The sequence below is a fragment of the Meles meles genome, chromosome 13, assembly GCF_922984935.1.
Source record: "Meles meles chromosome 13, mMelMel3.1 paternal haplotype, whole genome shotgun sequence".
Taxonomy (NCBI): domain Eukaryota; kingdom Metazoa; phylum Chordata; class Mammalia; order Carnivora; family Mustelidae; genus Meles; species Meles meles.
Window position 1 is genome coordinate 82,552,665 of NC_060078.1, and position 26,220 is coordinate 82,578,884.

At 52.8% G+C, this 26,220-nt stretch overlaps 1 protein-coding gene across 3 annotated transcripts in view; it reads left to right on the forward strand.

The window, feature by feature from the left end:
* Positions 1 to 6,503: 6,503 nt before the first annotated feature.
* Positions 6,504 to 26,220, forward strand: part of DOCK1 (dedicator of cytokinesis 1) — a 489,703-nt gene continuing 469,986 nt past the window's right edge. For all 3 annotated transcript variants that reach the window (XR_006821218.1, XM_046026751.1, XM_046026752.1), the window contains exon 1: positions 6,504 to 6,664. Coding sequence is in view for 2 of the 3 variants with exons in the window: in XM_046026751.1 (XP_045882707.1) it covers positions 6,619 to 6,664 (46 nt within the window). In the remaining variant the exon portion in view is untranslated. The remainder of the gene's footprint in view (positions 6,665 to 26,220) is intronic.

Below are 26,220 nucleotides of genomic sequence, written 5' to 3' on the forward strand. Positions count from 1 at the left end.
GTGAGAGAGAGAAATCACAAGTAGGCAGAGAGGCAGGCATAGAGAGAGGGGGAAGCAGGCTCTCCGCCTAGCAGAGAGCCCAATGCGGGGCTCAGTCCCAAGACCCTGGGATCATGACCTGAGCTGAAGGCAGAGGCTTAACCCACTGAGCCCCCCAGCACCCAGGTAATTCTATTTGTAACTTTCTGAGGAACTTCCACGTGTCTTCCACAGTGGCTGCACCAGTCTGCATTCCCACCAACTGTGCACGAGGATTCCTTTTCTCCACATCCTCGCTGTCACTTGTTTTTTCTTGTCTTTTTGATTTTAGCCCTTCTGACAGGTGGGAGGTGGTATCTTGTTGTGGTTTTGATTTGCATTTGATTTGCATAGTGTGAATGATGTTGAGCATCTTTTCATGTGTTTGCTGTTCATCTGTACGTCTTTCTGCAAAAAAAAGTCTATTCTGGTCCTCTGCCCATAGGTAATGGAATTATTTGTTGTTGTTTTTTTGTGGTTGAATTGTACAAGTTCTTTATATATTTTGGATATTAACCCCTTATTGGATAAATCATTTGCAAATATCTTCTCCCACTCCATAGCTTGCCTTTTTGTTTTGCTGATGTTTTCCTTTGCTGTGCAAAGGCTTTTTATTTCAGTGTAGTCCCAATAGTTTAATTTTGCTTTTGTTTCCCTTGCCTCGGGAGACATATCTAGAAAAACGTTGCTAAAGGCGATGTCAGAGAAATTACTGCTTACATTTTCTTCTAGGAGTTTCGTGGTTTCAGGTCTCACATTTAGGTCTTTAATCCATTTTGAGTTTATTTTTGTGTATGGTAGAAGAAAATGGTCCAGTTTCATTCTTTAGCATGCGGTGGTTCAGTTTTTACCGGCCTCATTTGTTGAAGACTCGGTCACCTTTTTAAAGGCCCTATATCCAAATACAGTCGCCTTCTGAAGTACTGGGGGTTAGGGCTTCAACATATGAACTTTGAGGGGCACAGTTCAGTGCATAAGAGTGGGTTCTCAAGGAATAACCAGGATGTTGCTGTCCATAAGAAGAGGGGGGCAGACAAACCCAGCAAATGCCCACTATAACTCCTGAAGCCAAGATGCCCATGTCCCATGCCCACTGCAGTGAGCATGTGCAGAACTGAGACAGGAAGGATCTCATCTGAATGAGTTTAAAAGGAAGACACTTAGAGAATCCCAGAATTTCCCAGATAGAATACGGTACCTTAGCGATATCCACCACCAATCCCACCATGACTGTAATAGCTCCCATTTCTGGGCATTTACTTTGACTTTATGGTCTCGGGTTTTTTTTTTTTCTCAGTATTTTTTGTGTTTTCCTCTACACTTTGGGGTACATGGAGCATACTGATAATACTGCTTTAAGGTTTTTGTATCTGCATCCATTTCTACGGATGGATATTTCCCCCGCTTGTGGTCATATTTTCCTGCATGTTCGCACGCCTGGTCACTTTTGGTAGGATGCCAGACATCATGACCCTTTACATGGTTGGGTGCTGGGTTTTGTTGTATTCTTTTAGACAGCATTGGACTTGGTGCTGGCGATATTAAGTTACTTGGGCTCAGCTTCATTCTCTTGAGCTTGTTTTTCAGCTTCATTATGGCCCAGAGCAGCCTTAGTTTAGGGCTAACGGAGCGCCACTACGAGTGTGTGATCCTTTGGAGGACCGTACTTGTCCCACTGTACTATGAGCTCTTTGCACACTGCCCGGAGGGAGCACTCACTGCGCAGTGAGCTCTGGGAATTACCTGGGGCCTGCTACTTTCTGGTCTTCTTTTCACAGACAGCTTCAGGAAGCTTTAATCCACACGTGTAGTATTCAGAGACCCAAGGCAGCCCTTTTTGCAGATCTTTGGGATTCTCTCTCTCTCTCTGTGTGGACAGCCCCATCCTCCTGGGTACTCTGACCCTCAAGTCTTAGCAGTCGTGGCTTCTGTGAACTCCATTTTCTGTTTCCAATGAGGGAGACTCCAGGCTTGGGTGAGTCCCCTACCTGGGCTTCCACCCCTAAACCACCTCTAGAAAGCCAGCCGGGCAACTGTGCGACAACACACTCGATTCATTTCCCTTCTGTCGGGGATCACAGTCTGGCACTGCCTAACATATGGCGCCTGAAAACCATTTGTTCCTCTGAGGTTCACGGTCGGGGGGACCGTGAGAGCATCCAGCCTCCAAGGGCAAGGCCTCAGCTGCCTTGCCACCCAGATGCAGGGCTCCTTGGATGTCAGGACACTCCGTCTCCAGCAGGTGTCCTGGCCCCCAGCTCCAGAGCTCATTTCTTTGTGTATTCAGTGTGGGAAGGACTGCTTGGTGTGCATTTATACTCGTAGTTACATTTGCCCACAAGGCACACTGGTGCGGCAGCCAGCATCCTCTGCTGAACATATTGACTTTGCGGAGCTGGTTGGAGTTTAACACCCAGGGTCTGTCTTCATCATCTTCACAGAGAATGCTGAGCAGCACATTTGGGAGGCCAGGCGGAGGCTGAGCTCTCCCAGTGAGGCCAGTCCAGGCTACTGTTTCTCAAGTCCGGTTTTAAATCTCAAGCGCTTCCTTTTCCCCACCGACTTTATTTTCTAAAAAAATTTCGAACATATAAAAAAAAAGTAGAGGTGAAACACTCATCAATCACCTAGACTGAACAATTGCATCTTTTTTTGCAGTATTTTATTTTTTTAAAAGATGTTATTTATTATTTGGGAGATACAGAGAGAGAGCGAGCGAGCATGGGGGAGGGACGGACAGAGGCAGAAGGAGAAGCAGACTCCCTGCTGAGCAGGGAGCCCTATGCAGGATCTGATCCCAGGACAATGGGATTATGACCTGAGCTGAAGCCAGATGCCTCACCGACTGAGCCACCCAGGCGCCCTGAATGTCATATTTCTTTCTTTCTTTTTTTTTTTTTTAATTTTTATTTATTTATTTGACAGACAGAGATCACAAGTAGGCAGAGAGGCTGGCAGAGAGAGAGGGAAGCAGGTTCCCTGCTGAGCAGAGAGCCCGATGCGGGGCTCGATCTCAGGACCCTGAGATCATGACCTGAGCCGAAGGCAGTGGCTTAACTCACTGAGCCACCCAGGTGTCCCTGAATGTCATATTTCTTAAGTCTTTCAAAATCTAGAATGGTTCTTTCTTATCTACCCATTTGTTCCCCCTGTAATACTTTCTTGTTGATGACACCAGACCAGCGTCCTATAGAAGGTCCCACCTTCTGTCTATGTCTGTATTTCATGTCACATCATCTAACTTGTTGTTTGATTGTCTCTATAAACTGAAGTTTAGATGTAAAGTCTTGGATATACCTTTTCTGTGCTATGTCACCTTGTGCACTGTGACCTCAAGCCTGGTTATCTAAAATGCTGTGGAAATCTGCCACTGGCTCAAAGGGGCAGCAACTAGCGGCCTCAATGCAAGACCATATCCTCCCCTTTCAAGTGACAAGCAGCCTGTGGTCAAGCCCCTTGTTGAAGAATCAACCCCCCATATCTATGGTCTGTTTTCATCTGTATTGCCTGCTGCAAATAAATATCTCCCCTTAATCACCGTGCTTCTGGCGTCTCCACTGGGCAAGAATATACCTCCTGAATTTGTATTGTAAATATGGAAAACTTTTTTCAAATTAAAAGTCATTTTAATTTACTTTTTGAAATTGAAAACTGTTATGTAGATTATGACATTTCATGGCTCCATCTCGCTTCTCCCACATGTTGAGGAGGTCACTAGGACGAGATGCTTAGGAGGGGACATCTAGGAACTCCATGGTATGAACTTCACGGGTGATCACACCTACAAGCACAGCACAGACCTAAGTCCTGCACCAGGCCTGGTGGGTGTGGCTGAGACCCGTGGCCCAGCATGTAGACTCAGGAGTTAAAAATGCCAACAGGGCTCCTGGAACTGGAGATGTAGTCAGTCCCAAGCTCATGTAACCACAGGGCAAGGAGCCAGGGCCATGGACTTGATTTAGAACCACAAGATGAGACCACTGCTGGAATCAGCCACGGAACGCTGACAAACCTCAGAGCTGCATGAACTGTGGCCACATGTACAGTATCTCGGCCAAGCTCGGGCACACTTTGCAAGAATGGGACCAAAGCCTCTGTCTCAAACACATGGTCCGGGGTCCATATGGAGTTTTAAAGTTCTGATTTAGAAAATCACTTATGTGACAGTCTTATAAAAATGCATAAATATGTATTTATTGATAGATTCAGTGGGTCACCTTTATCAGACTGCAAGTGGCCACTGTTCTAGAAAATGTGAACCGCGAGGCTATCAGACGAAGAATCTGGGGGCAGCATCACAGGAGGAAGCCAAGCAGAGTTACACATTCTCCTGTGATCTTCAGGAGAGCCTCGTGAGCTTGGGACCATGACCCCTCCTTTAGACGTAGGAAGACCAGAACCCTAAGGCTCAGAACATTGTAATGACCAGAAACGGAAGAAGAATGGCCACACTGTGGCAGGGGCTAGTCCAGGCCTCCTGAGTCTGTGTGACTCTGAAGCCCCTGGTCTTTCACTACAACACCCATCTTCCCCAATGTGTAGCCACACAGCAGAATTGAAATTGAGCATAAAAGAGAAGGTAAGTATCACCAAAATTTGTTTGCCAGATTTTCTTTGCAGAGTCCGAATTCCTGGCAAGACCCTTCTTCTGCAGGCTCATTTTGTGTCCCTTTCTCATTTTCCCCCATGCTTTGGTCTTTCAGTTCCTTGAGGGATATGTGTTATGTTCCACCCCGGGGCCTTTGTACATGCTGCTCCCTCAGCAGTTCGCCTAGCTGGTTTCTGCTTGTCCTTAAAGATCAGGCTTACGTTGCTTTCCAGGAAGCCCTTCCTGACCTGGAGGAGCCAGGCCACCATGTCACCTGTCTTAGGACCCCCTCCCGCTCCTGCATAGCCCCTTCACAGTAGCTTCTCTTTCAAGTGGTCAGAGTCACCAGGCCATGGGTTCATGGTCTGAGCCCCTAAGGTTTCTAATTTTCATAGAAGGGTTTAAGTGCGTGCATGAGGCCATATGGGATTGGAGCCTAGGCCCCTTTCCTCTGCGGGACTGAAGATCCTTATTGGTAGAATAAGGCCTATAACTTTCTAGGAAGCTGTGGTTGATACCCATGAACTCTGGAGTCACACACACACCTTATCCTCTTGCTCTTAGCAGGTTCTCCCACCCACGTAGGCTGAAAGGCTCTTAGGGCATTTTAAAGTGTATTTAATCTGCATTCTAGGTGGGATGCTGAGACTTCTCTGGCTTAGAGTGGCCCCAATGGCAGGCAAGGGCATTCTCTATACAGAATGGGAGCCCACCTGGAGTTCCCCGGGCCCTACTAGCTCCCTTCCCAGCTCGGCCACCCAGTGCCCTTCCAAGCCAATGGAGCCTTTCATCTTTTTTTTTTTTTTCCCCCCCCTGCCTTCCTCCAGTCCTTGAAGGCTCCCAGGCCTACTGCCATTGTCAGTTTTTGGGGGCAAGACAGAGGACCGCCACTTAATATTATTCTGAACTAACTCCACTTACAGAGCATTCTGAGATTTCTCCTTCCTCCTTTTCTTGGTTTTAAACTCACGATGGTAAGAATACATCTATGTGTGTGTGTTCAGTTTTTCCTTGGAGAATTCTGAAGTGCCCGTGTTTGCTGGTGTGGAAACCCTGAGGGTCTGAGAACTCACCTAGAGGGTGAAGACCACGTTCCAAAGAGTCCCTGGCCTGAGCCTTCCTTTCCCAGCTGGCTCCTTTCCCCACTTCCTCTCTTTGCCTCCTTCACACTGAGTCCTACCGAAGGAGCAGAAGTTTCTGCGAGCCCAAGGAGGATGAAGTCTCGGGGCGTTGGCGGGGCTTTTCTTGCCTCTCCCTCCCGGCTTCCCCAGGGGAACCGCCCTCATTCAACACTCAAGAGAGAGGTCACCTCCCCGGGAAGCACTCCGTGATCCGCACTTCACCATCCCCTCGTCCCCGCCCCGGGCGTCCCCGCCCAAGCACGAGGAGCAAACCCCCATCCACCTGTGGGTACTCTCCCCGGCACCTCCGCGGCCCCAGTCTGGCTGGCGTGGCCAGGCCGTGGATAGATGCTCAGTTAAAGTCCGTCTCCTGGGGGAAGGGACCACGTGCTCGGGCAGGCTCCTCCCAGGGAACCTCCGGGTCTGCTCCGCTCCGGGACTCCCTGCATCGAGGCGGAACCCGAGTCCGCGGCCGGAGCCCCGTGCTGGGCAAACCCCAAGCTTCATAAATCTCAGAGTCCCCCTCGTCCCCCTCCGCCCAGGGCGCCCCCCTCTCGTCGTGGGACACCGGGGGCGGGGCGGGGACCCCGCGCAGGGGGAGGGGCGGGGGGGTCGTCCCGCGGGCGGGGCGCGGGAGTCACAGGCTGCGGCGCGCGGTGCCCGACGCAGGGGCCGCGCTCACAGGCCCCGGGCCGGCCCGCCTCTCGCCGGCGCTCCCGGCCTTTCCCATCCGGCCCGCGACGCTCCGCCCGCCCCGTCCCACATGACACCGCCTCCGCCGCAAACTTTTTCCTCCCCATCCTGTCGCGGCTCGCAAGGAATGGAAAATGGCGGCCTAGGCGCGGAGTTTCCTGCCCGGGCGGCGGCGGCGGCGGTTCTCGCGGCGGCGCCATGACGCGCTGGGTGCCCACCAAGAGAGAGGAGAAATACGGCGTGGGTGAGCTCCGCGCGCCCCACTCGGCGCCGGGCCCGCTCGACCTCCCCGCGGCGCGCGCTCGGGAGGGGCGGCGGGGCCGGGCGGGGCGCGGCGGGCGGGGGCGCCGGAGCCTGTTGCCGCCTGCCCGGCCCGAGTGCCCGGCGCCCCCTCCGGAGCGCGCGCGAGCGGGGCCGGGGACACGCGGGGGCGGGGGCGGGCCGTGTCACTTCCCGAGGGGTTCCCCCCCACCCCCCGCCCCCAACTCCCGGCGGGGCACCCGGTGGCGGAGCCCTCCAGCCTCCCGGGCCGCCCGAGCTCAGACCCCATCCCGCTCGCGGCCGAAGTCGTCGTGGGGTTGTGGGGGGGACTGGCCGGGCCGCCCCGCGGTCACTGTTGGGCCGCGGCTTTCTGCTTTTCGGGTGAAGTTGCGTGCAGGGGCCGGAGCTTCCCGGGCGGGCAGTTGCAAGTTGCGGGGACCCGAGCGAAGAGTTGTGCTCTCTCCCGGTGGGAAGCGGCGCGCGCGACCTGGGCGGGCTGGGCGCCCTGCCCGCCCCTTGGTGGCCCTGGCCGGGACCGCGCGGGACCCCGGGAGCGGAGCGGCGGGTCGAGCGCTCCGGCGTCCTCGGGCTCCCGCGTCCCCGGGCTCCGGAGGGCGGGACTGTTTTGGCTCCGCCGCTCTTTGTCGTTTCCTGAGGGGAGTGGGGGGAGTCGGGTTGCAAGTTTACATTTCGGACCGAGCGAGTCCGCATTCCAGAGAGCGAGGCTTTCCTTGATGGCAGAACAAACGGACCCCAGCCCTCGCTGCGCCCTGCCCTGCTCTCCTCCTCACCGGGGGTTTGCAGCCTGCCTGTCAGGGCCTGGGGTCCGGCCTTTCTCGTCCACCGGTGTCGGGGCCGTGGCTGCTCTCCGGATCCCGGATCCTGGACGGTGCCCGTTTTCCGTCTGACTTTCCTCCTGCGCCTTTATCACCTCCGTCACCCAGGCTAGGCTTTGCCTGACTTGTAAGGACTTTTGTGACCTTGGCCTCCCCTCTGCCGCCAGGTTGTGCCCTCTCAGGGCTCCTCCTCCTGGGATTCAGCCCCCACGGCGGGCAGCCGCCCCCCTCCCCCAGGGTCCCTGGGCTTTTGTGGTGCCCTGCCTGTGTCCCCACTGCAGGTCTCCTCCAGAGCTGGCCCTCTGAACTTGGGCAAGCTTCGGGGAGCGCCCTAGCCCTCAGGGTTCTTCCTTGTTTGTGATTCCACTAGGTGTCTGCGGTGTGACATGGAGCTGCTTGGGAAAGTCCGTCCTGAGACAGTCGGAGGCCCTCTGGGCGCCGCGCCTCTGGTTCCACGTGCCCACGCGTGGGGGCGCGTCTTGCTCCAGGACTGCTGTGACTGAGCTCTCTTCCCGCCCCATTTCTAGAGATGAGGAAGGGAGGCCCAGACATGGGCATGGAGGTCAGTGACAGGGTGGGAGACCTGAGTGTGCAAGCAGCACCCTGGGTGCCTCCATACGGTCTCACCCGGCCGTCCTGGTAGAAAAGTCGCCTGCAGCTGCAGCAGGTGGGGGGGTGGGGAGTGCACGTTCAGTTGGCACTGATTCAGCTGTGACAGTAAGGGTCGCGGCTGTGGAGAGCCTTCTGGGGTGTGTGTGTGAGGAGGGAGCTGAGGACTGGAACGCAATAGGGGCAGATGGAGGAGGGCCTGGAGCACTCTGGAGAGGTCTGAGGGAGAGGCCTGAGGCAAGCAGAGGAGCCGGAGCACAGACAGCCCTGGGGAGAGGAGGCAGGGAGCAGCTCTAGCTCTGGCTGAGGGTTGCCTCCCCTCTCCCAGTCCTGTGGGATGGGCGCCCTGTCAGTCCATAGACAGAGGTGGAGAGAAAATAACATCGTTCATACCATAGTACGTGCCACATCTGGGACCGGAAGCCTGGCTGTGGAGTTTACACCATCCCACTGACAGCCGGGAGGCCAGAGGGGGCTCTCTTCGGAGCAGGGCATTTTAAGGTACATTGAGGCCTCTTGTGGGCTCCCAGCATGACCTGTGACCTGATGGTGTCAGTGAGGACCCTAGGTGTGGCATTTGTTGACTTGCTCTCTAGAGAAGACCAGAGGGAGCATTCATGACACAGTGAGGGGGTCTCCTTGCTGGGGAGGTGACTGGGGGCAAGAACATGGCTGTGTCCCTCCCTGTTACGTCACACACACACCCCTCGCTATGGTGACTTCCAACTTCACACCTTTGGCTAATGCTGTGGTTTTAAGAAAAGTCTGTTAGGAAGTTTCCAAAGGACCATGTGCTCGATGGTTTTGCCAGGCAGTTCTAGGAACAGCGTGAATGGCTGTCAGGTGGAGGAGAGAGTTTCTGCCCTGCTCGGTTTCACTAGGGTGGAGCGGAGGCCACAGAGTGGCGTAGACGGGAGGGGACAGCACAGCTTGCTCAGCGCCAGGGGCAGGCCCATCAGGCAACTCTTTTGATTCTGGGCAGAAGGGAAGGCGAGGACGCTCACATCCGGGTCAGCCCAAGCTTCTCCGCTGTTCTAGGAGTTGGAGGGTCTCCCTAAGGGAAAACAGAAGTGCTGGGGGGCAGGGATTTTTGCCCATTAGCTAATGGGCTGTTTCCGCCCAAGGGAAAATTACTGGCCATGCCCCTTACCGACCACAGCGATTTTTGGGGGAGCCTAACAACAGGGCTGTGTTTCCCTGGAGGGCTGTGGCGGGTCGTGGGTGGGCCTTGCTTCCACTCTGACCACTGACTTGGCGGGATGAATGAATCACGAGGGGAAAGAAAATGATAAAACTCCATCTCATTTGGCAACATGAATCACAGCTCATTGTTTGGAAGTACTTGGAATCTGTTAGAAGCATTGTTTGTAAATGAGACACTTCACTTATTTATTTATTTTGTAAATTGGGGAAAGGAGTAAACAGCTGATCTGTTGCTTCCTCAGCAAGGCAGGAAGTGCTCATCCCCTCATCCCCGCCCCATTTATTCCAGTGGGGTTGGGGTTGCCCCCCCAGGAAATTTACCAGCCTGTTAATGTCTCCCCCTGGGGTTGAATTGGGTGAGTCAGTGTTTATGGATTTGGTTATTTAACACAGGGATGAATTTTGACCTACCTGGCTCAGCGAGGGCTCGGACGGGGTAAACTTTTCCATCATCCCCCAGCTGGGCAGAGGCTGAGGTCTCAATGCCGATAAAATTCCTAAGATGAGGTGAAAAGATGCAGTGTGTTCTGGAGTCACACCTGAGGATGGTGTGCTCACCTCTCTCATTGGTGTGAGAGGTGGAGTAGTGGCCTCCTTCCCAAAATGTCCATATGCCCTAATCCCCAGAACCTGTGAATACGTTATGCGACATGGTAGAAAGGGCTTTGCAGGTGTGGTTCATGTAATGGGACGTAGAGTTGGAGAGATGATCTTGCATTATCTGCCATGGGCCCCCAAAGCAGAGAACTTTCTCTGGCTGCTAACAGAAGAGTGGAGTCAGAGGTTCTGAGCCCGGGCAGGGTCCCAGGCATAGTTGCTGGCCCTGAGTTGTAGGAACCCCCTTACAAGGACCTGAGAAAGCGCAGGGAGCTCAGGGCAGCTGCACCCAGCTAGGGAACAGGAACCTTAGTCCTACAGGCACAACTGGATTCTGCCAGGACTTCAAGTGAGCCTGGAAACAGATCCCTTCCTGGGCTCCCCACGAGAGCCCAGCCAGCCAGCAGCTGGACTTTGAGACCCACAGCCGCTGAGTGTCTAACCTGGGGAACTGTGAGATTATCCCTGTGGACCGTTTGAAGCTGCTCAGAATGTGGCCATTTGTTAAGGCGGCAAGAGAAACGGAACAGGTGGTGCTGAGAGCAGTTTGGGAGAGTAAGGTGCTCTTGCTGGCCTTCAGCTTTGTTAGGGTGGAGGTTGAACACCAGCGGATCCGAGTGGGGTGCTTTATTCTGGCTTTTTCTGTGGAGAGTTCAAACGGGATGCGGGTGTTGGTGCTGCGGACACTTTTAACTCCCGGCTCTTACTCCTTACGTGGGCCATAAGGAAATTACTCAGCTTCCTGAGCCTCGGTTTCCCCCTCCGGAAGGTGGAGCTAAGCCTGGCTACCACAAAGACCAAGAACGATGCATTGAGATAATGTTGGCAGAGCAGGGGGCGTCTTGCTTGAGATCAGCCCAGCACTCGATGGAGCGTTGCTTTTATTAATATTTATTTAATAAAGTGCGGTTCTGAAGTGTAGTGACAAGTGATTTTGTGTTTGCATTTGACAGGCACAGTTGCTGCAGGAATACTTTTCTCCAAAACGTGATTTCTTAATGGTGTGTTTTGCCCCTCTGTTGGGGGAAAGTCTCATTTGCTTGGTGTAGGGGAGCATGACTTTTGTGTATTTAGATTAGTTCTGAGTGATGATAACTGCTAGGAATAGTGTAATATCCAAATAAATTTGGAAGTGTGGGAGTTGCAGAAAGATCTCTTTTGTTATCTAGAGTAGCAAGCAAGCTGCTACTTTGGGGAAGAAAAATTAGATTTGATTGTAAGTAAATAGAAATGCGGACATTTTCATTCAGTGGAGTTGCAGAAAAACCAAATTAGGGCATATTATATTTCTATAAACCTTATTTTACTTTGAAAACATTATAAAAATTTTAAATTTATTGTTGTGCCAATGTTTTCCTAGAATATTGCATCTTATCAGGATTGTCTTAGGGGTTGTGAATAGTTCCCACTCTTTTTCCCTTCCTTCCTTCCATCCTTCTGTCCTTCCTCCTCGTTTTTATTTTTTCTTTAACTTTGTATTTTCAGATAGTCATAAACACGTATGTTTGTAACAGCTAATTCAGAGAGACTCCATATACCCATTGCTGGTTTCCCCCAAGGTGACATCCTGCCAGACTACAGTACCGCACGGAGCTCGGATGCTGGCGGGGACGCAGTCCAGGCACAGAACAGTGCCATCACCCCCGAGACTCCTCCTCTTGTCCTTTTGTAGCCACACCCACCTCGTTCCTCCTTCCCGCATAATCCCTGGCAACTAGTAATCTCCGTTTCTCTAGTTTTATCATTGCAAGAATGTTCCATGAATGCAACCATATAGTACGAGACCTCTTTGGATTGATTTTTATCAGGTGGTATAATTCTCTGGAGATTCATCAGGTCCTTGTGTGTATGGGGGGTGGTTCCTTTTCTTTGCTGGGTGGTGTTCTGTGGCCTGGATATACCCAGAGGGATCAACCATTCACCTGACGAAGGATGTCTGGGTTTTGGCTGTTGTGAGTAAAGCTACTATGAACATTTATGCACAGGTTTGTGCATGAACACAAGTCTCCGTTGTCTGGGATACGTGCCCAGCAGGGCCGTTGCTGAGTTGTATGTAGTTGTGTGTTTGGATTTTTTCAGAAACTGCCAAACTGCTCCAGAGTAACTGCACCATATTGCATTCCCACCAGCCACAAATGTGTGATCTGGGTTCCCCTTGCCAGCCTTTCTTGTCCCTCTTGCCTATTTTAGCCAGTCTCGTGGAGTGTGGTGTTATGTCGTTTTGGTTTTGGGTTTGCATTTCCTTCTTTGCAGCCCCTCCATGAAGGATATCTTGGTGTCATTTGAGAGATGAGCCTCTGGGCTGCTGTGTGAGCTGCAGTGCGTGGGAAGGCAGCTGACAGGTGCAGCAGGGGCTGCACTGAGGCCACTGAGCTGTGCAGGTGTTGAATGTGTTAGGGTCCTGAGAGCAGTTGGAAGAGGAGATGGTGACGAGGAAGGCCAGTAGCGCTGTCCAACAGTGTGGAGGCAAGCAGTGCCGTATATCACTGCCTGACTGCCGGGCTCGATGTTCAGACTCCTCCCCAGGTTCTTGATAAGGTCTTCTGAGAGGTAAGCCCTAAGGAGGGGACCCAGGGAGGGATCAGACTGAGTTTTAGCCCTGGTGTGGCCCCTCTTCATTGATGTGATCTGGAGCAAGTCTTTGAGTCTCTCCAGGCTGGTTCCACATTTTCAAAATGGAGAATAACGCTTGGCCTTGTGTACAAGATCAGCTGATGGGAGGTTCACAGGAGCTAAAGGAAGCTTTGGAAACATTGTTTTGTCAATAGCAGCTGCCATATATAATCAGCAGGGCCTGAGTTAGCTTTTATCAATCAGGTGGGGAGTGCTTTGGGACCCTCCCTCAAGTCAACATGTGAAGTGTATGCATGAGTTTGCTGCCTTAACAAGTCCACTCGGAGGGGCTTAAAGTGCAGGAATTTATTTTCTCAGTTCTGGAGGCTGGAAGTCCAAGATCAAGGTGTTGGCAGGGTTGGTCCTTCTGAGGCCTTCTGCTTACTGTGTGGCTGGCTGCCTTCTCACCTCCTTACAAGGTCTTCCTCCGTGGTGTTTGTGTCCTCACCTCCTCTTATTGGATTTGGGCCACCGTCATGATGTCACTTCCTTCATCCTCTCTTTCAAAACCCTTTCAAAACTCCATATACATTCTGAATTATGTGAATTATGGGGGGGGGCAGAACTTCAGTGTTTGAATTTTGGGGGACATAAGCCATAACATGACTATCACAAGTAAGATTCTCTCCATTTTTGTGTGCTTTTGGTGGCTACCATCTGAACGATTATTTTTTTGCAAGGTCGTGGGTCCCCAGTTCCTTGGGGATGCCTGGAAGGAGGAAGGAGGGAGAAAGGGCGGTGGGAGCTGGCAGTGTCAGCCCCCCTCTCCCCGACCAGGGCTCTCAGAAGCTAATAGAAAGAATCAGGTTAGTGTCTGCATTCAGCCCTGGAGATTGCTTGTATGCAAGTTAATGACAGGGTGATAGAGTCAGGGGGTTTGAGACCCGAACAGGAATTTGAGCGTAAGTGTGACCATTCACATGGTAGGCACAGCCTGGGAACAGCTCTTCGCTGGCACACTTGGCCTGCCTGTGCTCACGTGCCTGTGGCATTAGGAGACGGAGACCTCTAGCTTGGCTGTGTTTCCAGTTCCTTCCACTTGTATTGGCGTGTGGGTAGGGTGGCCAGGCTCCCTGTGGTTCCAGAATGCCAGTTGTCCAGTGATGGCAAGGGCCGCCTTTGGTACCAACATCGCACAGTCACTGTTGGGCCAAGTGCACAGCTCTGGGGGCTTCTCTCCACTCTGTAGGCCATGAAGCTGGCTCTTCCAACCCTCCTACAGTCTGCAGAGGCCCTGGGCACTCATGGGAGTGTTTTAGTTTTGGGAGCTAACAGGGCGAGGGCAGGTGCTGGCATGTGACATACAAACGGCCCCATGCTTCCTGATGATGGCTCAGAAGCACAGTGGCAGCAGGCCACCCGGCAGGCACGGCCCCGCATGCTCGGGAGATGCTGAACTTTCTATACCCGGGCACTCTGCTTCTAAAAACCATGTGGTTTCACCCGAGACAGATGTCTGTCAGCCTGTTAACTTTTCATTTGGGTGCCTTGAGAAAAAGGTGTTCTCTCTGTGAGGGGTACGTGCCAAAAGATGGTACGCAGATTGGGGGGCTTGGAGATGCAGCTTTGGATCTCTGCTTCATCTCTTGCCAGCCGGGTGACCTTGGGTGAGTTATTTACTGTAAGCCATTTCTCCTTTGTAAATGGATGATAATACCATCCTCTTTGGGCATTTCCAGGGATAAAGAGAGAGATAAGCCAGCACAAACCTGGCCCCGATCTGTGCTGTTTCTTTCATGCTCCCCTCAACCCCTCAGTCTGACTGTGTGACTGAAGCCACGTGGGCCCCATTGTCTCTGCAGCCCCTGCTTGTTGTAAGGGAGGGTCCAAGACTGGGAGCGATGTTTGATGGCTTCCCTAGAATTTCAGCATTTGCTCTGAGGTCCTGTTGGGTCGATCCCCAGAGCTTCTGAAGGGACCAGGTGAAGGGAGCTCAGTAAAGCTCATGTGGATTAATCTCTTCCCCAAAGTGTCACTTGGGCTCCTTGTCCGGCTGGTGTTGCTCTTCACGGGTTTGCCGCCGGGTTTCATTTGGAGCGCGGTACAAATTTTGTGTGCCATCTTGAGTGATTTTGTTTAACAGACTTAGATTTGTTAGGTCCACTTTTATATGTAAATTAAATCTTGTGATTTCTGAATTAGGGTTGGGTGACTCCTGTGACAAAGAGCCCCAAGATTTCCGAGGCTTCGTACAATGAAAGTTTGTCGTTTCTTTTAAAGATTTTATTTATTTATTTGCAAGAGAGAACGGGGATCAGCAGAGGGAGAGCGAGAAGCAGGATCCCTGCTGAGCAAGGAGCCCAACATGGGGCTCGATTCCAGGACCCTGGAGTCATGACCCAAGCTGAAGGCAGCCGCTTAACCGACTGAGACACCCAGCTGCCCCGAAAGTTTGTTATTTGTTTATGTCACCGTCCAAGTGGCTGGTAGGGAGGGGAGCATGAGGCTCCTTCCTGTGGCCCTGCCCTCCACTAGGCTCTTGGGCTCCTTGTCTTTGAGCTTAATGATGGGGAAAGCAAGACACGGAGGAACTTTCACAGGAGCTTTTCTCCCCTGCCGGGGCTGCAGGCTGTGCCCATCCCAGAGCGCAGTGTCTGGCCCAACCTAAGAGCACCAGGGGCTTGGAAATAGAGTCTAGCTGTGCGCTCTGCAAGAAGAGGATGTGTGTACTGGGGCTGTCCTCTAATAGGTCCCTGTCGTCGACACCTGCTTTCTATTAATCAGGAGGAGTTAGGCTCTTCAGCGTTATTGGCATCGAACAGAGAGATTGTAAGTTGTCACACCATCTTGTCGTGAGAGTCGCTTGGCAGAACAGATGTCCAGACCCTGACAAAGATACGAAGAGATGCGAGTCAGAACAGGTGCTGCCTTTTTCCTTGGCCTGTTTTCTGCTCCTTCTGTCCTATAGATTCCAGGATGTGCTTCACTGTAGACCTGGCCCAGCGAGTACCCTAGGGGTTTGGGGTGGACCCGTGAGCCTAAGCGAGACTGCCTCCTAAATGAGTCACCTTCACGTTTGTCCGGCGCTTTCTAGTCTCACCATCCTGAGACACACGCAGCACCCCCAGATCCCATTCCTGCGGCTTTGGAATCCTTTTGGCCTCAGGAGGTGGTGAACTAAAGCCTGCTCATTAGAACTGTGGCTTTGTTTCTGAGTGTCCGTGTTTGTGTATTAGAATGGAATCTTACTGTTCTGAAATAACACTTTATGACTAAGCATGTGCTGAAAAAAGGCCATGAAGGTAAATCAGTCACAGCTATTGTAACTTAAAGCTAGGTTAGGGGGCTAATAAGGTATAGGGTAACGAGCACTTGTACTGGGAGTCAAAATGCCTGGAATCCAGGCCAGGGCGCCACTCTTCTGCCTTATCTACCCTCCCCGGCCTCAGGCCCTTGGAGATGGGGCAGTAGTGGCCTCCATTTACCTCTTTGCCACCAGTGCGGAGAGGAGCTAGCAAGACAGTGCATGTGGTGGAGCTTGCGGAAGGAGAAGTACAACTTTCCAGTATTTCCTCTTTCAGAAGGAGAAAGTACTGCTTTGTAGTACTGTTGTCAGCCTGTTCTGGAGACGTGGTTTCTGGTGATGGTTTTAAACACTTTCTCATTGGAAAGGGGCAGTGAGGCAGAGTAAGCATTACTTTTCCTAAGGTTTTGTAACTTTTGTTTTATTGCTAGACCAGTTATCTAGTCATTGACTAACAGTGTGAGCCACAGAGCCCTGTGAGTAAGCCCTAAGCTGAGCGGTCGAGCCGGCATGCGTGATGGGTAGCGATGAAGGTGAGTGCATCCCCGCTTCCTTGAGGAACACAGCGATATAAGCCACAGAGGAATTACTGGCCAAATAAGACTGTGCCTTCCCACCTTCCTTCTGGTTTGCTTGCCAGCGTCGTTCTCAGATGTGGGGGATCCAGAGTCGCCCTCTGGGAATGTAGATCACGGCCTGGGTCAGCAGTGCCTTCTGTGGACTCCTCGGGGTTAGTGGGGTGTCCACATTCAGGCTGGACTCGGCGTGGAGAGGAAGATGGTACCTGTGCAGAAGTGTGCCACACAGCCCCGCAGGTCTGGGGACGTCCCCGCAGTCAGACACGTTGATGAGGCCGCGGGGGTGCTGTATGGTCACCTGCGATGTGAGAGAGGAAGGTGACCCGTGCTCAACCTGCTTTCCGAGCAGGCTTAGTTTTTGCCATTCAGTGAATTACCAAAAACTTTTTTTTTTTTTTTGAGCTTTGGGAGATTGCAGGGACAGGGATGGGTTTGGTGTTTTTCATGGCAAAACCAACACATTCAGTGCTTGTCAGTCCTGGGCTTTCAGGTTCTTAGATCAGTTTTCAGACTGTGGGGGCTGCTGCCTGCTTGGAAACCTTTTAAAAAAATGTCCTTCATAGCCCTCTGGCCTCATTTCCAACCAGGTGCCGGGCTGGTCCCGGGTCCCCGTCTGTAATCGGCCCATTCTTGTCTTAGCTCTTAGGACCTGTGCCTGGGGCCCCAGCATTGCAGGCCTTATTCTTTCTGCTTCCTGACCCCTTCTGGAAGATTGCCCCTCTGTTCCCAGCCCGGGCTGTGGGGACAAGTGTGTGTGAGGGCTGAGGGCCCAGCAGGAATGGCCTTGAGTCCCCAGGGCCTGGGAGTCTTGGGGCAGAAGGAGAGATGGGGGGTGGTAGAGAGAGCCAGAGGCGGCGGCAGAGTCAGGGTTGAGGAGAAGCCTGTCTTCCCCCAGAGCTCACAGCATTGTGGTTTTCTCTTCCTGATCTCCTTAGCCACACTCTCCTGATGCCGACGTGTGGATGGTGTAGCTGTGTGGCTTGGAGGTTGAACTCTTGGCGAGGGGCGCCGCCAGGGGCCTGGAGCAGCTGGTCCTGGATCTGGCTGAGAGGCTCCCCTCCACCCAGTGGTGCTGGTGGTCAACCCGGGAAGTGACCTGTTTGAGGCTCAGCGCCTCCTTCCTCTGAATTCTCAGGAGCATCAGTGCCTGTGGAGGCTGCCCCGTCAAAGCCAGGGCTAGTGTCCAGGTTGGCATGTGTGCATGGGGGACTGTGCACCGCCTGGCGCCCCAGTCGGCTCCCTTGTCGACCGTGGATAACAGTAGTTGCTGCCTTGCAGAATTGCTTGACGGTTAAACGAGCTAATTCCTGTAAACTTGGGTTTCGGGACCTGTGTACTCTTGACATTCTGGGTTGGGTAATTTTTGGTTGTGGGGGGGCTTTCCTGTGCCTTGTTGGGGGCTCAGCAGCATCCCTGGTCTCTCACTAGATCTTAGTAGCGCTCCCCTTCCCTCAGTGTGACAGCCTACATACTTGTCACTCTTGCCACATGTCCCCTGTGGGCAAGATGGCTCCCCTGCCGGAACCGCTGATATGCAGTGCAGGGGTGAAGCCTGCAGGCGTGAAGCTGGACTCTGAGGCAACACCCCCTGGCTGTCTACTGTGGCATCCTGATAGCATCGCTGGAAGCAGAGGCTCTCCTGATGCACGGGAAGGCAGGCTGGAGCCCTGCAGGACTGCTTCCTGAAGGCTGTGTGTTGGGGAGAGGCCGGAGGGGAGGAAGCGTGGAGGAAGGGGAGGAGGTGGGGGCCTCTGGCCGGGCTTGCTGGCTGTGGGAAGGTGGTCAGGAGCCAGCTGTTGTTTCTTCTCCTTTCTGAGAAACACAAATGGCAGTTTTGAGTTCAGGTTCTAGGACAGATGTGCAGTTTACCAGGAGAATTCTGGACCCTCCCCACATTCTTCCTTGGCAACACCTTTCCAGCTGCCCTGAGCCCCCCAGAAATACAGGAGCCCAGGCATTCGCCATTGGAGTTGTATTTGCTGGAATAAAGGCACTTATCAAGACTCCTTTTTTCCCCCCGAAAATAGTAACTTATTTAACATAATTGACTTTTCCAGGGGCAAATAATGATTTAGCAGGAGGGAAATGTGATTATTTTTCTTCCAAATTGCTGTGCTTCTATTAACTTCACAAGATTTATTTTCAAGTCCTTCTAACGTGATGTGTGTTCTACTGCCTATTTTTCAAAGGCAGGAATGCGTCTTGGTCCTCCAGGCACTGTGGCCAGGCTGCCAAGTTTCTTCAGCTGGTTCTTGGGGAGTGTTGCTTTGAGGATCAGCTTGGAGAGGCCAAGGGGAGGGAGAGGTGAGGATGGGAGCCGATACTGGGGATCCCACAGAATAAAGGGATGGATGGCACTCAGTCCGGCTGACCTCAGTGACGTCGGGGGCTATTTCTTTACCCAAACTCTGATACAGTGAATGCTGCAGTTCTGGCAGTGCCACTGGGCCTTTGCATATGTTCTTCCCTCTGCCTGTACACAGTCTTTATTTGCCTTCCACCTCCAGGCTCAGCGCTCAACTTACAAACCTTTCTCACCCCCCCCAGGCTGAATGCGGGCCTGCCCCCTTGCTGCTCTCTGCAGTTTTTTCACATACTTCCTTCCCATCTTACCCTTGGCTGCTGCTGGACAGAGGGCCCTTGAGGACAAGGGCTGAGTTGTGTTCCCTTCTTTGTTCCCTGCACCTGGCATGGTCCCTGACACACCTGTTGGATGAAGGCAGAGGGACAGAGGGATTTTATCTCAGCCAAGCACTGGGAACTAACTTGAAAGCTGCAGATCTCCTGTTGGTGGAGAGTCACATCTCTGGGTGTGTGGCTCCTTCCGGGATGTGTGACAGAATTGCTCAGGAATTCATTGTGTGATTGGGTTAAAGAGACTTACAGCTCCCCCACCAGGGACTCAGGGTGGCTCCCTAAGAAGAGGCTCTGTCCTGAAGGAAAGGAGACGCCTGGTGCCATGCCGCATACAAACTTGGTGACCAGGCAGCGCAACCACACCTTCGGGCATCGCCAGCACCTTCGTGACTTGGCTGTTCCTAGAACTTGCCTCCCCCACCTTCCCAAGTTTCCCGTCCTCTCAGACTGCTTCTCAAGTCCTTCTGCATGTATAGCTCCAATAACATGCCTTCTCAGTCTAGCTGTTGGGGTCAAGTGCAGGGACTGGATGAGCAGGAGGAGTGGAGAAGGAAAACCCAAGTTTGTGAAGGAAGATGGCAGGGTGAGTCCCAGCTCCGGGTGGCTGCGGAACCCGAGGGAGGCTCTGAGCAGCTTTCGGGGCCTGTGATCATCTGTAAAGCAAGGCCCTTGCCCTGGTCTCTCGTGCCCTGTACCATGGGGATGAGACGCCAGTGAAGTCAAAGTAGATCGTACCCACTGAAGTGCTTTGTACCTGCAGAGTCGTGAGCAGCTGAAAGGAACAGCCAGAAATTTTTCTTGAGAACAGATCTGTAGCCTTTTTTCTGTCAAGGTCCAGATGATAAATACCTTAGGTTTTGCTGGCCAGGAGGCAGAACAGAGGGGACTGAGTGGGTATGTATATAATCATTAAAAACATGAACCCCCTCGGGGTCCTTGGATCACTCGGTTGGTTAAGCCCCCGACTCTTGCTCTCAGCTCAGGTCTTCATCTCAGGATCGTAAGGTCAAGCCCGTGGTTGGGCTCCACATTGGGCGTGGAGCCTACTTAAGGACAAATAAACAACGGAACCACGAACCACTCGGAAGTGTAAAAATCAGAAGATAGTTTGGCAATTCCTTGAAAAGTTTTAAGCACGCAACTACCGTATCCCTCAGAGATTCCACTCCTGTGTTGGTTCCCTGAAGAACTGCAAACAGACGTTCCAACAAATACTTGTGGTAAACGTCCAGAGTGGTGGTTTTTATAATACTCAGGACATGGGAACTGTCCACGTGTCCATCGGCAGATGAGTGCGTGAATGAAATACGGCGCAGCCGTGCAATGGCTGATTCTTGAGCCATAAAAATAAGTGAAGCACAGATACACATTACAACATGGATGAATCTAGAAAACTGGGCAGAGTGAGAGAAGACGGTCACTAAAGGACATAAATCTCAGGATTCTCTCAGTATAGGAAACGTCCAGAACAGGCAAATCCATAGACCCAGAAAGCAGATTACTGGCTGCGGGGGTCTGGGGGAAGAGGGAATGGAAGTGACTACTATAATGGGGTATAATGGGTGGGGTTTCTTTGGCCAGAGACTAAAGTATTTTAGACCTAGAACAACGAAGAGTTGGAGGTTGCACAACGTTGTGAACGTACTAAATGCTACCGAACTGCACACTTCTTTATTTATACTGTCATTTACTTGACTCCTACAACATTCCTGCGAAGGGAGTGCTATGTTTGATCTCTAGTTTACAGAGGAGACTAAGGCACCGAATTTTCTTTAACTAATCACTTTAACCAAATCATACGCTTTAAAGTGGTTAATTTAATTTTAAATTGCGTGAGTTTTGCCTCATTAAAAAAAAATGGTGGAAAGCATTCTTTGTGGATGGGCAGTACAAAGCCAGGCTGTGGCCCGATTTGGTCTGCGGGCCGTGGTTTGCCAGCCCCTGGCTTAGTCTTCATGATCCTTCATGATACTTTAGAATAATGGCTGTTTTGTCATAGTATTATGTACTAATTAGAAAAGGAGGCAAGCTGTACGAAAGGTAGAAAGAGGTCAGAATCTCATAGGCACGCTCTAAATAATGCACCGTTCAGAAATGTCCGCCCTTCAAGTGTATCTGTATTCCTGTGCTGAGTGTGGATAGAGAAATGGAAGGTCCATAGGCTTTTCCGGTTTAAAGGGCACTTAGTCACCTGCTTTTTCGGACTGAGGAGCTGGGGGTGGTGGGAGCAGAACTGGGACCGCCGCCGGCACCCAGTCCAGAGCTTTAGCGAACACCGGGGCCCTTCAGATGCTCAGAGTGGGGGAGGGGCAGTGAAAGTTGAGCGAAAGGTAAAAGAAAAAAAAAGAAGGTTTAACAGAAATCCAATTCTTTCGGGTTCCTGCCTCTTCAACCGTGTTGCTTCCAGCTGAAGAGAAAATAAAATCTCCGTTTTGCACTTTCTCTGACCAGCAGTTACCGGTGGGGACCAGATGTGGTCAAGGGCTCCGAAAGGTCTGCCTGCGCCGTTCCCCAGCTCCATCTCCGTGAGGGAGAGGCAGGCGCTCAAAAGTGGGAGTAACGTGGAAGGAGCCTTCAGGGCGGAGAATCCAAGTCCCTGGACGTGGAGGGCTGGATGGAAGTGTTTCCCGAGGACAGAGGTTTAATAATCGCGCCATAAACAGTATTGCATTAGTACTTCTGTTTTAAAGCCCGTGTTCTATTTACCCGCCCAAGTCCGCTGCTTACCCGCAGGCGTGTGCGGCCGCTCTGCAGATTTTCTTGAAATGTGGCCGCCTGCAACGTTTCTCCTTTCCTTCTTTTCACGCGCTTACGTGACGTGCACCGCGCTTGCCGCTTCCGCACTGACCCGGCGGTGATCCCTGTGGTGGCCGGGAGGGCGCCGCCAGCCCGCAGACGCGACGCGGCGCGGCGCGTGGGTCCTGCCGGCAGTCGAGGGAGCACTTGCTCCACGCAGCCCGCCTTGCGGGGCGGCCGGCCGGGCTGGCCTTCCGCTGCTTCTGCTTCTGTCCGTGAGTCCGTGTCTACACGCGCGAGGTGCTGGCACCGCCGAGGCCTGCTCCCTCTCTGCGCGGCGCCCCTCGTGTCTTCTGCCACTCCGGGCTCACGCGCCGGGGCCGGAAGTGCGCGTTGCGGAGCGCGCGTGGGTGCGCCTGCGCGGACGGACTCCCGGAGCGCGGGGCACAGCCGAGACCCGGATGGAGTCATGTTCTTAGCCTTTCCCGGGCACATCTAGATCATGGAAGCTTCTGGTTTCTGTCTTCTGAGAAGATAGTGAGGGGATACACAGAACGGCAAGTAGACATGACGCTTCACCGTGAAAGAACCTGCCCTCCCTGCTGCTGGTTGGTGAGGAGCCCGGCGTCTGCAGCCCGGCGCGCGGACAGCCCGGGGCGCTTGCTGCTGACGGCTCGGCCGGAAGCCTCCGCGGTGTGGACTGTGCCGCGGGGAGGCCTCCGGCTCCGTGCGCAGCTCTGTGCCTGGAATACAAGGCTGTGGCGATTTTAAGTCAAAGGTTGGAAAGTCATCAGTGACCCCTGATGTCTGGGGGCGCGGGAGGGGCAGCTGAGGAATTAGCCTGGCTGGTTGTGGTGTGGAGACCGCAGTGTGTCAGGTGTGCTGTGGTGACTGCTTGTGTCGGGGAGGGGCCCGTGTGGTGACTGCAGCGTGGCAGGCCGGTGGCGGTGTGGTGACTGCTTGTGTCAGGGAGGTGTGGGGTGGAGACTGCAGTGTGGCAGGCCGGGGTGGTTGTGACTGTGGTGTTCGATTGCGAGTAACAGCGCGGCGCGTGTGCAGTGTTCCGTGTGATGCCTGGCACCTCGTCACCACTTGGTACTTGGAACAGCAACACTGGCGTCAGCCCGAAAGTCTGCCCCTGGTGACAGAACGACCCAAGTTTAGTGTGCTTCCGTCTTCCGCTGAAGGAGTTTAAAAAAGGTTAGAACACTGTTAAGTAGACGCATTAGATTTCCACATAAATTACTTGATGTTTGTTCTCAAAGTTCAAAATTACACATAAGCTTTAATCTGAATTTAGATACCCAGGAAAAGCAGGCAAAAGAAAAAACTAAGCAGTGAAAAACAACCTTTTCACGTGAGTATTTGCATACATTTACATATTAACGCCAAGGAAAGCGCCCTTCCTTATGATTACAAGCAATGACTTGACTGGATCACTTAATAAACACTTTATGATGGAAACGGAGATGTTTTGGGTTAATCCCTCCGCCCTCCCGCCAAAGTTGGTCGTCACCCCTGTGCTTCAGAATGTGACCTTATTAGAAAGTTAGGGACATTGCAGATACAGTTAGATACGACGGGGTCATACTGGAGCAGAGCAGGCCTTTAAGTCAGTATGACTGTTGTCCTTACAAGAAGGGAGGAGGCACACGGGAAGGAGGCCCTGCGAGGACGGAGGCAGCAGGTGGAAGTGAGGCTGCCGCAAGGCCCAGGGGCACCTGTGGCTGCCGGGAGCTGGAGGACGTGGGGAAGGGATCCTCTCCTAGAGGCTCTAGGGGGAGCATGGCCTTGCCCATACCCTGGTTTTGGCTTTCTAGCCTTCAGCACTGTGAGGAAATCCATTTCTGTTGCCCTAAGTCCCCACGTTTGCAGTCACTGGTGACGGCAGCCCGAAGACCGAGGATTAGGGCAGAGATGCACTTGGGGAGCAGGTGCAGAGGGCCGGGGAGAGAGAAGATGGTGAGCTTGCAGGGGCCCCCTTCAGACCCCGCTCCTGTGCTCTGTCTCCGTGCGGGAGGCGTGGTGTCCTGTCCTGCAGAGAGGTCATGGCCAGTGACTTTTGAGTTACCGTTTTTGAGAACTGTCTGGAGACTGAGGTGGGTAACCGTGTGCCAGGTACGTGTTTATGTTACGTGATGCTGGTCTTTCTTGGGTCTGGTTCTTTCTTTCAGTTTGGATTTGGTGTGAAGTTCATGGACCAGAGCTTGAGGTGAATAGGAGATGCTTTATTAATTGCCGTCCCTTGAGGAGTCAGGCCCTGAAGTGTACGTTGGGGATAGTTCCGGTGCGGTTAACTTGGGGGTTTGTGTATGAGTAGACGGCTTCTTTCCCTCCGAGAGACTCTCTGCCGGGGGGTTACTCCTTCCACTCCTCCCTGCAGCGGGTACGGAGTCACAGAGGCCTCTGTGGCTGACACCTCCCCGGTGTTGGGGACCCCATGAAGAACAGGGCAGACTTTGGTGTGCGCCCTTGAGTTGCCCACAGTCTGGTGGGAAAGCAGCCTTGGGACCGGCCCGGAGTGAGTGCTCCGACTTGCAGGTGAGGGCTACGTGCCCGGGGACCAGACGGTCTGGGAACTACTCGGAGCAAGGATCCCTTGTAGACACCTGCAGGGCCTCCAGAAAATACCCAGGGGGGGCGGCGTGCAGTGCTTTTGGTGGAGGGAGCTGTGTGCCTGAGGATTGGAGCTCAGATGAGTGGCTTGTTGGAGAACCTAAAAGAATAAAACATGAGCTGAGCACAGATTCCCTGGATTCAGCATATAAAACCTGAGAGAGGTGAAGGATTCAGAGCCCTCTGGGTTTCAGGGGAGTCGGGTGGAGAAAGAGCGAGGGAGCAGCAGACCCATTTCTCTGGTGTGTGCTGCTCTGTGGCAGGCTTCACCTGGCTCTCCGCCCTGATTAATTCTGGAGAGCTGTGTCCTGGCCTGACGGCTGGGCCCTGTCCCCTGGGGGCCTCAGCAGAGCCTGTAGCCTGACTTGTAAACTTGGCCGGCATTATTAAGTCTCCAACTTCCAATTTAGCAGAAACAAAGGAGAAATGGGCTTTCTTGCTTCCATTTATACGCGTTATTTTGCACAATCGCTGCACAGGCAGTGTTGCCCGGAGCCAGAAGGGCTGATGGATTGAGTCTAGACTGAAATTACGGTTAAGTATTTAATCAGGTCACTTTCAGAACCTTGGCCGAGGGCATTTAATCTCTTGAGGCATTTTCATATGTCTTGTTTGAGAATGGCATCTCTGTCCAGGAGGACCGCAGGGAAGAAACGGTGCTAACCGTGAAAGCTGCCATTGTCTGGGGAGGCGGAAGGAGCGGGGTTTACAGCCACGGATAGATCTGTTAGGTGCAGATGAAAATCCATGCAAGTTTATATGTCAGAATTGGTTCTGCAACTCCTTGTCAGGTCCTGTTATGGGCTGGAGAGTCCCTGGCCTGGATCCCGGAGGGGTCAGGGATGGTTTGTGGTTGCACTGAGGAGGGGGTGAGGCCTGTTGGTACCCCCGCAGGTTGTGACATGTTTAGAATTAGCCTCGCCTTCCAGGCCATGGTTCGCTCATCTGTAAACCATGGATAGTACTTGTAGCTGCCCCTTGTGTTGCCGTGGATTATAAGTCGACACCCGGGGTGTGTTGCTCCTTATTGGCCTCGCTTTCAAGAGTCTGGTGGAGAAACGTACCTCTTGGGGTGACAGTTGCAGGCTTGTGGGGCAGGGGGGCATTTGCTGGCACGGTTGTAAGTTTACGAACCAGCTGAAGGGTTTACTAAACTGAAGCCTTGAGGGGACATTCACGTAATGTGCAATCAGGCATGATACGTGGATAGTTCAGTGGCATTTAGTACATTCACAGCCTTGTGCAACCATCCCCTCCATGTGGTTGCAGAGCACTGACATCACTGCGAAGTAAATGCCCAGCCCGCTGAGCACTCTGTCCCCACTCCCTTGGAGGAGGCCCTGGTGAACGCCAACCTGTGCTCGCTGTGGGTTTACCTTCTGATCTGTCATTTAGATGGAGTCAGACAGTGTGCGGCCTTTGTCGTCTGGCTCCTTTCACTTAGTATAATTCTTTCGAGGCCCTTCCACGATGTAGCCTGTGTCAGTTCTCCGCTCCTCTTTATGGCTGAATAATATTCCATTGTCTGGACACATACACAGTTAATCTGCTCGACTGTTGATGGATGCTTGGACTGTTTCCACATTTTAGGTATTGTGAATGGTGCTGCTTTGAGCATTCATGGACAAGTATTTGTTCAAACACCTGTTCCGGTTCGTTTGGGGACAGGCCTAGAAGTGAAATTGTGGGTCCATATGGTGATTCCGTGTTTCGCTTCATTGCACGGTTCTTGGACAGAACAGTGGATGTGTGCTGGGCGATAAAGATGGATCTCCCTGCTAGGATGCGCTGCTGACATCACAGAGTAGCAGACTCCAGAAGTCAGTTTTGGGGTTTGGGGTTCTCTTGGGCCAGTGACCACACACCCGCC